Source organism: Pongo abelii, chromosome 7 (assembly GCF_028885655.2).
Source record: "Pongo abelii isolate AG06213 chromosome 7, NHGRI_mPonAbe1-v2.0_pri, whole genome shotgun sequence".
NCBI classification, from domain to species: Eukaryota; Metazoa; Chordata; class Mammalia; order Primates; family Hominidae; genus Pongo; species Pongo abelii.
In genome coordinates, this window is record NC_071992.2 from 136,557,796 (window position 1) to 136,569,921 (window position 12,126).

The 12,126-nt window shown below is 39.0% G+C and overlaps 1 protein-coding gene across 2 annotated transcripts in view; it reads left to right on the forward strand.

The window, feature by feature from the left end:
- Positions 1-12,126, forward strand: part of COL14A1 (collagen type XIV alpha 1 chain) — a 240,948-nt gene that overhangs the window by 187,483 nt on the left and 41,339 nt on the right. For both annotated transcript variants that reach the window (XM_024251441.3, XM_024251440.3), the window contains exons 39-40: positions 182-235; positions 597-650. In XM_024251441.3, coding sequence (XP_024107209.3) covers positions 182-235; positions 597-650 — 108 coding nt within the window. The remainder of the gene's footprint in view (positions 1-181; positions 236-596; positions 651-12,126) is intronic.

Sequence of the window (12,126 nt, forward strand, 5' to 3'; positions counted from 1 at the left end):
CAGCCTGGGCAACAAGAGCAAGACTCCATCTCAAAAAAAAAAAAAAGTATATATATATTCTGTTTAGATGTTAGTGCAAATGCAATTTACTGTGGAAAATATTTAAATAATGAGAGAAGGAAAAGAAAACGCTAAGAATTTACCTATGTGAACTTAACTCTGTATACTTTTGGATATTCAGGGAATGCCAGGTGAAAAAGGAGAGAAAGGAGATACCGGCCTTCCGGGTCCACAGGTATTATTTTTATTTTTTAAGTCTATTGCTCTCAGTCTACAACTTTGCCAAAGGGGAAAAAAAAGCTGTAGCTTCTGAAGTCAGTTGTGATCTTGGTAAGTGTTTTCCGTATTAAAGACTGTTTGCCTGTATTCACTTACCCTAAGCCCCTTTTGAGAGTCACACTGATGTTCCCCAGGTGAGCTCTGACAGGGAACATTCTTTGCCCATGAATAACTTCTAAGTCTGAATTCTAGGTTACAAAGAGTTCACCATTATGCTCTTAGGTTTGTTTGGAGGCCTTCATCTATTTCAGGGAAGCTGCGTGAGCGGATGACTCATTCCTGTGAACCTGACTCTTTTTCGTCCCTGTTCTACGTAGGGTATCCCAGGAGGCGTTGGTTCACCAGGACGTGATGGCTCACCAGGCCAGAGGGTAAGGTCTTGCCCAAGGTTGGTTTTTAGCAAAGTAGTGACCTTTTCACCAGGTCACTCTTATTGCTGACAGGCTTCTATGTAAGGGAGTCAAGCCAGTTTTTGCTTTTGTTTTCTCCTGTTTATGTATATTCCACCTATCCTGCATCTATTTCCCTTCACTGACATCTTCTATGTTCATTACTTTGTCGAACCCTAGGAACTTTCATCAAACCTTCCCAAATTAGCACATCCCTTTCCGAGTGCTCCCATAACCTGAATACAGTTTATTGTGTGCATTGGTTTAGTAGGTTTCTCCAGTTCTTTCAAATCCTTGAGGCATAAATGTAAAGGAAATAAAAAATCATATGAATTAAAATTTAAATAGAATGGCTTTCTGTAGTATGGCTTACATGGCAATCTCCATTTATTTAATATAGTTCAATTATTGGTTCTTTTCATCTGTTCAAGTGGACAGCAGTACAATAAAGTATAAAGATGTTCAGGAAGGGGATACACTAACATCTGGTATTTGTTTAGTCAATAAGGTTTTACTGAACCAAGTTTGAGGTTCTTGTTCTCAAAGAGTTTATAGTTTATTGGGAAGAAATATAACTAAATAAGAAACTTTTATTACATGCTATCATGGGAGCAGAGCCCTGTGAGAACTCAAAGAATGAATAACCAAGCTAGACTTGGAGGCTGGAAGAAGACTTCTCAGAGGAAGTACCATCTAGGCCGAGTCTTGATTGAAAGATAGAAGTCAGCCAGGTGAACAAGGAAAGGAAAGCTATTGCAAGCAGAGGGTACAGCATATACAAAGAGGTAGAGGCAAGGGAAGGTGGGGCATTTCCAATATCATACATCGTTTAGTATGGCAGGAGATTAGAGTAATTGTGTGTGTGTGTTGAATGCATGTGCACACATACTTAGGTATGGGGAGATTGTTAAGAGATGAAATTAGAGAGGTAAGCACAGATTCACTTAAATCATCTATTTTTTCCAACTAAGGATTTTGAACTTTAACTTGAAGGCAATAGGGAGTCATTAAATTTTCAGCAAAGGACACAGAGGCTGGTCTTCCTTAAACTGTCACCGATTTAGACATGTGAGCAGCCCCACAGTTTCTCTCAAGACTGGATTATAAAGAGTGTCGACCACTTAGATTCAATCCAATGAAGGACAACACACCTGGTGTTTTTGGTCGAACTTACTAGGTTAGCAAACAATTGACTTGAGCACTCACTTCTCTACTCAAACAAGGTTTGCTTTTAGCTCAGGGTAGCTATACTGTTCAAGAATAATGCAATTGTTCTTGTTTTTTCTGTAGAATGTAGATGTGTAACCCTTCTACTTCCCCCCCCTTTTTTTTAACACCAAACTGTTGTTTGTGTAAAATCTCAATGTAGTCTCTGTTCATCAAATGGAATTACTCAGTCTGTGAAATATGTTTAGGTGCATGTATCTAAAGAAGGCATTCTGTAACAGTTAGATTTATGTATCGTTCTTGTACATGTGGAAGGAGCGTCTAGAAATATTTATATATTTTGGCAAAGGGCATAGGCTAAGATCCTGTGTGGTTACACACCTGGATCCCTTCGTGATTCCTGAAGTTCTGAAAATGGCAATTCTAAAGATTTAGTTCGGTGAGTTTATTTGATTTATCTGTGCATGAAGTCCAATTTTGGCAAAGAACTCACTAATCAAACATGTTGGATTAGTTAGTGTTTGAGTCATTTGGTTTTGGAATTCTTTCTTTTAACACCAATATACCAACACAGACTTTTTATAAATATTTTGCTATCCCTCCAAACGTGTGTTCCTCTATAGGATTAAAAGGCTTAGAGCTGTAATAAAATGATAAGATACCTATAATTGGATTTTATTTTCCTTTCTCTTCCATTCTGGAAGTTAAACTTTTAGAGTATGTCTGATTCTAATTTGAAAACATATTAGATGGAAGTGGGCTTGCTTTTCCAAACTAGATTTCCGAGGATACTCATTCTTTATAGGGCCATGTTTAAAGAAAAGATCGTATGAATCCTGTGATGATTCTTTTAGAAGAGATATTTGAAGGCAATATCATTTCAATGTGCAACACAAGCAGACGCCATTCACACAGAATAAAACATAATGGTGCCCCTGAAATTGTGTAACATGGCTGCCTTGCTTGAGGGAAGGACCACATATTTTTAATCAATCAGCCATGTCTTAATTGAGCACATATAATATGCTGTGTACTCAGCCTGGAAAGAGTTGTTCATTACTGCCTACAGAGAAGAATCCAGAAGAAGAGAGAACTTCAATGGCAGAGGGAGACAGTTTGTGGACTGTGTGCCTAGAGGAGATGGAAGGAAGGGATAAGAGCATGGCTGTTCCCTGGGGCCAGAAAGACTGTCTTCTCAGAGACAGTAGAGAAGGAAAGAAGAAACGAAGGATGGATTAAAAACGGCTATTTAGGTGGCTCTGATCTGTTCAGTCAACTGATCTGAGGGCTTAAGGTTAGTAAAGTTCTAACACAGTTAGATATTAATTACTGGGCAGGATTGTAAGGTAGGAGGCCCAGGACAATTTTCATGGTGGGAGACAGACCTTAGACACAAAGCACCCCAGAAGACATGCTGCATTGGAGGGCCAGCTCTCCCTGGTTCAGCAGTGGGAGAGGAGGTGCTGTTTATGGAGTGAGCACAAACACCTTGCAATTATTCCTGCTCCACCTCAGGCCATTCTAAAAGGCAAAGCTGCATTTGGGGAAAAAAAATAATTACAACAACACTAACAACTGTGGCATAGAAGGAGAGCAAATGCAGGATGAGACTTACTGCTGAAATGACTGAGAAGACACTTCCAGAAAACTCCCCAGTCAGGCTCCACTGTCCAAAAAATCAGGAAGGCAAAGCTTTTTATTTTCCTCCACTCTGAGCACTGAAGTCACTTACTGTTACTGTGCCTTTATTTCCCCAGTCCTGTGTGAGTAAAGCCTACTCTAGGGAAAGGAGAAGCTGCAACAAACATTTTCAATGATGTTCAATCAGCGCTTTTAGCTCCTTGGACAGTGTAAGGAGTACATGAGTGTGGTGTGCAGTAGGAGTGGTGGGCTATTTCTTACTGCTCATTTTTCTTCCTTTTATATCTTTGCCTTCTCTTGTTTATTTACTTATTTTAATTTTAATTTTTAGAGATAAGGTCTCCCTCTGTGGCCCAGGCTGGAGTGCAGTGGTGCAATCACGACTCACTGCAGCCTCAAACTCCTGAGCTCAAGTGATCCTCCCACCTCAGCTTACCAAGCAGCTGGGACTGCAGGTTTGCACCACCATGTCTGGCTAATTTTTAAATTTTATTTATTTATTTATTTTGGTAGAGATGGGGATCTTGCTATGTTGCCCAAGATGGTCTCAAACACCTAGCTTCAAGCGATTCTCCTGCCTCAGCCTCCCAAAGGGATTACAAGCATGAGCCACAACACCTGGCCAAATCTTTGTCTTCTCTTATCGACAGCCACAAACTTAAAGCGCAAACCAGGTGCCATCACCTTGACTGAAAGCTTAGGGAAAGGTTAGCACCCCTTTCCTGAAGCTGAAGCCAATAGTACCCTTGAATTTAGCCTAGAAGGAGTGAGATCGTAACAAATAATAAAAAGGAGAAGATGAAACATCTTTTCTTCTAATGTTTGTAGCTTATTCTGGCTTTTCCCAAGGGGAATCTTTGACTCAGAGGTAGCTCTTATTCAACTCTGGGCCTGAGGCCATAAGCAAGTCCGGTAAAAACTGAATTTCTTCATTGAACAAGTTGCAGCCTCTTGCTAGGCAGCCAGTAGAGTACAGGACCACACTTTAAAAAGCAATAGTGCAAGTTCATATTTCATAGCCAAATGCATTGAGGCATTCAGTTTTCATTCCAGGTCATTCCAACAGAAAGCATTTTCGTCTCATCTTTCATTTGCACTGTAAATCTTGTCACTGCTCTCATCTCCTTCCTCTTCTTTTCTTCGTATCTGTGACCTCAGGACCTATCCTGTGATCTTTGAGCTCCTCTAATATATGGTGGCTTTCTCAGTCCCCACCCTAGACATCAGGGTGGTCCTCAGGAAAACTAGGAAGAACAGGCAAGACATGGATTACTTCATGTTTGCAAGCCCTCACTTTCCTCAGCGGTAAAGTGGAAAAAATAATATTTGACTTCAGAGAATTGTCATAGAGATTAATTAATATAAAGCATTTCTCTATAAAAATGTGATTTTAGCTAATATTAGTATTCATTATTTTCAAGGTAAACTTAACAAGTCCGGACATTTATAACATTTTATAAGGCTTGTACTTGACATTTCAAGGTGCCTTAGATGACTAAAGAAATACAAAAATTCTTTTTTTAAAAGCAAGTTAAAATTTTTTTTTCTTGGATTTCACCTCACAAGGACACTGGAAGCATGCTTCTAGATTATGCAGGTTTTATGTCTACAAAGGACATATTTGTGATGAATATCCCATTTCATCAAAAGTGAGTTAGACTTGAAATGCACTTGAGAAATTGAACGTGAGTCAAATATCTGGATTTAATTTTTATCATAAATGTTAAGCAGTGATGAAATATTTATCTAAGGAATATTTTGTAAAATACTAAGATTCATGATAATTATTCCCTTGAGCATCTTCGTCCTTCTGAAGAGGATGTGTAAATACCATCACAAAACTAGTGGAGGGAATAATTTGATTTTCTTTTTTGTGGCTCTAGATGGGTTTTATAAAATCCCAAGAAAGCCTTTGCACAATCAGCCACAGTGATGATGGTATATGCAATTGAGACTGAACAGATTATTTGATAAAAATAGCAGCAACCACTATCATTACTTATTGAATATGTGCAGATGCTTTGCAATTATGATGTTCTCTAGTCCTCAGAATAACTATGAATGCTAGTCATTGTTATCCCCATTTTACAGACAGAATCTAAAGCTCAGAAAACTGAAGAAACAATGCCACACAGCTAGTAAGTGTTAGAGCCAGGATTTTAATCCATCTGCCTGGCTCCTACACTTCACTCTTTCTTTCCACAAAATTATATTAGTAAAGATCACCACAGGATTTTGTTACTGTGAGAAAATCTTTCTCAAAAGAGATATGTCATAAGCAGGACTTCAACATGGAAGATGTTTCGCCCAGCATTTTGGGGCAATAGGAACCCAGTGTGGGTTACTTTCTTGACGAAGTAGATACTGATACTTCACCCATAAAAATATGGTTTCTAGATCACTTTACACCTTTACCTGGAGAGTGGCACACCTGGGCACATCTGAGAAGAGAACAGCTACTAAGACATATTAGTTTCCTGTTTTTACTGACTCTAAAGAGACTTCTGGGCCAGGTGCGGTGGCTCACGCCTATAATCCCAGCACTTTGGGAGGCTGAGGCGGGTGGATCACAAGGTCAGGCATTCAAGACAAGCCTGGCCAACATGGTGATACCCCGTCCCTACTAAAAATACAAAAAAAAAAAAAAATAGCTCGGCATGGTGGCACGAGCCTGTAATCCCAGCTACTCAGGTGGCTGAGGCAGGAGAATCACTTGAACCAAGGAGGTGGAGATTGCAGTGAGCCAAGATCGCACCACTGCACTCCAGCCTGGGCGACAGAACAAGACTCTGTCTTAGGAAAAAAAAAAAAAAAAAAGATACTTCTGAAATTGTCTTTTTCTGGGTCACAGGCATAGTACAAATAGCAACATCTGCTTTGCACCCTGGTTCTAACGCTTTCCTTCAGCCTCGGGACTTGCATTTTATATTGGTAAACCAGCAGTTTCCTAACTTAAGTCATCAGGTTGTTGTTTTGTGTTTTAATATACAGATTACTGGACTTCAATCTCAGAGCTTTGGATACAAAAGGTCTTAGGCATGATTTAGGAATGTATAGTTTTTAAAAGCTTAATGATTCTGATAACCAGCTAGGTTTTGGAATTACTAGATAGTATATTGTGTGAGACCTACCGATGTCAAAGTGATTTCTTTGATAGACTATTGCTGGTATTTTTTTTTTTTTAATTCACCAAAGTCATCACTGCAGGTTACTAAAAATGTACATATGTTTGTATTTATATATATACACATTTAAATTATAAATGAATATGTATATATTAAAAATAGTGTATGTGGACTGCATGTTCTCACTTATAAGTGGGAACTGAACAATGAGATAACATGGACACAGGGAGGGGAACAACACACACTGGGGCCTGTTGGGGGTTGTGGTTGGGGAAGGAGAGCATTAGGAAAAATAGCTAATGCATGCTGGGATTGATACCTCGGAGACAGGTTGATAGGTGCAGCAAACCACCATGGCACACATTTACCTATGTAACAAACCTGTACATCCTGCACATGCACTCTGGAACTTAAAATAAAAATAAAATAGTATATGTGGTACATATGCAAGATATGCAAGTTTGTTACATAGGTAAACATGTGACATGAGGGTTGGTTGTACAGGTTATTTCATCACCCAGGTATTAAGCTATTAAGCCTAGTATACAGTAATTATTTTTCCTGATTCTCTCCCTCCTCCCATCCTTCACCCACTGATAGGCCCCAGTGTGGGTTATTTCCTTTTACGTGTCTGTGTGTTCTCATCATTTAGCTCCCACTTGTAAGTGAGAACATGTAGAATCTGATTTTTCTGTTCCTGCATAAGTTTGCTATGGATAATGGCCTTCAGTTCTATCCGCCATGTCCTTGCAAAGGACGGTCTTGTTCTTTTTTATGGCTGCATAGTATTCTATGGTGTATATGTACTACATTTTCTTTATCCAGTCTATCATTGATGGGCATTTAGGTTGATTCCATGTCTTTGCTATTGTGAATAGTGCTGCAATGAACCCACACATGCATTTGTCTTTATAATAGAACAGTTTATATTCCTTTGGGCATATGCCCAGTAATGGGATTGTGAGGTTGAATGGTAATTCTGTCTTTAGGTCTTTGAGGAATTGCCACACTGCCTTCCGCAGTGGTTGAACTAGTCTACACTCCCAATAGTGTAAAAGCGTTCCTTTTTCTCCACAACTTCGGCAGCATCTGTCTTTTTGTTTAGTTTTGTTTTTAACTTTTTAATAATAGGCATTCTGACTGGTGTGAGATCACATCTCATTGTGATTTTAATTTGCATTTCTTTAATGATCAGTGATGTTGAGCTTTTTTTTCATATGTTTGTTGGCTGCATGTATGCCTTCTTTTGAGAAATGTCTATTCATATCCTTTGCCTACTTTTTAATGGAGTTGTTTTTTTTCTTGCAAGTTTGTTTAAGTCCCTTAGAGATGCTGGATATTAGGCCTTTGTCAGATGCATAGTTTGCAAAAATTTTCTCCCATTCTGTAGGTTGTCTGTTTAGTCTGTTGATAGTTTCTTTTGCTGTACAGAAGTTCTTTAGTATAATTAGAGCCTATTTGTCAATTTTTGCTTTTGTTGCAATTGCTTTTGGCATCTTTGTCATGAAATCTTTGCCCGTTCCTATGTCCTGAATGGTATTGCCTAGATTGTCTTCCAGGGTTTTTATAGTTTTGGGTTTTACATTTAAATTTTTAATCCATCTTGAGTTAATATTTGTATATGGTATAAGGAAGGAGTCCAGTTTCAATCTTCTGCATATGGCTAGCCAGTTAACCCAGAGCCATTTATTGAATAGGGACTCATTTCCCCATTGCTTGTTTTTGTCAGGTTTCTCAAAGGTCAGATAGTTGTTGGTGTGTGGTCTTATTTCTGTGTTCTCTCTTCTGCTCCATTGGTCTATGTGTCTGTTCTTGTACCCGTACCATGTTCCTTTGGTTATCGTACCTCTGTAATACAGTTTGAAGTCATGAAGTGTGATGCCTCCAGCTTTGTTCTTTTTGCTTAGGATTGCCTTGGCTATAAGAATGAGATAATGTCCTTTTAAGCAACATGGATGGAGCTGGAGGCCATTATCCTGAGGAAACTAACACAGGAATAGAATACCAAATACCACATATTCTCTTATAAGTGGGAGCTAAACGTTGAGTACATGTGGACACAAAGAAGGGAAAAATGGACACTGGGACCTACTTGAGGCTGGAGGGAGAGAGGAGGATGAGGATCAAAAAACTACTAATTGGGTACTATGCTTATTACCTGGGTAGCAAAATAATCTGTATTTTTTATTGCATGTCACAGTACCCCTGTGACATGCAATTTACCTGTATAACAAACCAGCACATGTACCCCGAACCTACAAAAAAAAGTTTAAAAATAAACGAATAAGTAAATGAAATAAAAATAGTGTATGTATATATAATATATATAAATAGATGTATATGTTTATCTGTGCATATATACATATACATTTTTAATGTGTATGTGTGCATATTTGTGTTACTGAAAATTCCCCCATGTAACCCAATGCAAGGATTGATCCCAGATCTCTAGCCTGGGACAGTGTTTGCAGAGTGTGTGGCTTCTAGTTGCTTGGCCTCTTAATCTGGTGGTTGGTCTTAATCCTTTGCTGCAAGAAGCAGCCTTATTTCTTATGGCTGGCTGCCACATTAGTCTGCTTACAGAAGTCCAGAGCCATGCCACGGGGTTGAAATGGTGCAATGGGGGTTTCTTTAAGCATTTCTCTAACCCTGACTGCTTGAGCCTGGCCCCTTTCAACAAATTCATCTGTTGCCAGCTGCTTACAGACCCCACTGTACCCAAGAGTGTAGCGTCAGTTGAATGACCTTAACAATTGGCCAGAATCTTAAGGTTAGTATCATGACCAACTGTTGTCAGCTTCAAAGAAGATATGAATGAAGAGTAGTATAATTGAGTCACTAGTTCTAAGCAGTATTTCTGCTGGCTACAGAAACAAATATTCTCCTTTCTGACTTGATTTTCAGTTGCAACACTATTTGTGGGCAGGTCGGTTTTTTTAGAGACCATAGGCACAGCACCTAGAAACTATAAACTTTTAAAGAGCCTACCAAAAAATGTTTAGAAACTTGAAAAAGACACATATATTTGGTCTACAGTATGGAAAAGAAAACCGCAAAAATGGAAATTAAGAAATATTTAATTAAATGTCTGTATAACAATATAGTTTGCCAATTTCAGCCATGGTTACATTTAGTGTTTATTCAAATATTAGTGACTTTGAAAGCAAATTGTGAGTTAGGTATACTTTTGCTGATAAATCATAGCCAACCATAACTTAATAAGTTGCTCATAGGCAAATGTTTTTAAGAACAAATTATAAAAATCCTTTCAAGTTTTTATAGCAAGAATTATTTTTAATGTGGACTATGGGTGCATATTAATATTTTGAGGTAGGAATGTTAAAAAGGAAAAATGCCTAGAGCTATTCATGTTATTTAAAAGAAATCCCTGTCTGTGGGTGACTAATTACATGCATTTTTTTAAAAAGTCAGCCTAAGTGAATTCACATATTATGCTTATCATTTAACCTTCTATTTCCTAATATTCATTGTACACGCTTAATTAAGTGTTCTGCTGTTTGTTTGTTTGTTTGTTTGTTTGTTTTTGAGACAGAGTCTCACTCTGTTGCCCAGGCTGGAGTGCAGTGGTACGATCTCGGCTCACTACAACCTCCACCTCCTGGGTTCAAGCAATTCTCCTGCCTCAGCCACTTGAGTATCTGGGCTTACAGGCGTTAAGCTACCACGCCTGGCTAGTTTTTGTATTTTTAGTAGAGATGGGGTTTCGCCATGTTGGTCAGGCTGATCCCGAACCCCTGACCTCCAGTGATCCACCCTCCTCGGCCCCCCAAAGTGCTAGGATTACAGGCATGAGCCACCACACCTGGCCACGTGTTCTGCTTTATATGAGGATGTTTAATCTCTAAACACACATCTTAGATTAGCTCCCTGGTATAAAATGGAAAATGTATAGATATAAAAAGGTTTTGGGACATGCAAGTACTTTTTCAGCTGTTAATAGTTGAAGACCATTCAATGAGCTTTGATTATAGTTAAGCTGAATGACAAAGCTAGAATTTGCCCATTAATTTACCCTGCAAAACGCAGATATTTTGCAAAATTTTTCTTTTCACCAAGTTTATTGCTTTTACATAAAAAGCTTCTGCTACTGCTGCTCACCCTGAAATGAAGATGTGAGAAGAAGGGCCTGAACCCTGCCTTTTTAAGAGCTGACTGGCTTGCTCAGTGAGAGCTGTAACATGCAGTGGTGTGTGAATAGGGAGACTCATGCCATGGACCCAACCATTCTGATTACTTCACTTAAATTCTACGTCTTCTGTGAAAGTGTCTCTGTGTCCCCAAGCCTGGGTTAGGTGCTCTTCCTAGATGTTCCCATTGGAACTCTATAGTCTCTCAGCATAGCATACTGTTGGTTTCTTTTCATTGTTTGACTATCCTCAAAACTGTAAACTCTTAGAAGAGTGACTGTCTTGTTCATCATTGTCTACCTAGAGCCTAGCAGAATCCCCAGCATGTAGTACCTGTACAGGTATTTCTGGGTAATATGACAAATGCAAGGCTTGCAAATAAAAAATCTTTCAAAGGCAAATTTACTGGTGTCATTTAAGAGTTTAAAAACAAAACTATTTTATGAGATGGAAAATGTGAAGATCTTTAATTTTCTAGGGTTATGAAGAAATTTTAGAAAAAATGGCTTTGTGTTTTTGAAATGGTGTTAAGGCTAATATCCTTTTAGTTATCACAATTTATAATAAGAAAATCTTAATTTGAGATAAAGCAAGCAGATAACTCACAGTAGACTTAAAAACACCTTTGTTCTTGGTTGGGTGCAGTGGTTCATGCCTGTAATCCCAGCACTTTGGGAGGCCGAGGCAGGTGGATTACTTGAGGTCAGGAGTTTGAGACCAGCCTGGCCAACATGCGAAATCCTGTCTCTACAAAAAATACAAAAATTAGCCGGGTGTGGTGGTGCATGTCTGTAATCCCAGCGACTCAGGAGGCTGAGGCAGGAGAATTTCTTGAGCCTGGGAGGCGGAGGTTGCCGTGAGCCGAGATTGTGCCACTGCACTCCAGCCTGAGCGACAGAGTGAGTGAGACTCTATCTCAAAAAACAGAAACAAAAACAAAAACCCATCTTTGTTCTTGAACAAATTTGTTCTTTGTTCTTGAACCATTATATCTAAAAGTGTTTAGTTGTTCATGGCAGTCCATGAAAAAAGTGCCAGAATAAAATGCATTGTAGTGGATGCTGTTGGTGCCCTGATTGGACCCCCTTTACTTGGCAGGTGAACTACATCACCAGCTGCTGACTGCTAACAACTCATAATTGTCCCCTTCTCCAGATAATTGCCCTTGGAAATGTTATCTTGGCCCTCAGTCAATGACTAACTGATTTGGTTCATAGACTCTTACTGTGAGTCAACTCTGATGTGTAATTCACACTCTAGAGCTCCCCATGGGATCAGGCAGAAGTTTAGATAACTCACTACTCTACCTAACCTCTTCCCTGTCCCTACCCCACTTCCTTCACTACCTTACAGGTTTCTTCCAAGAACAATCCTGCA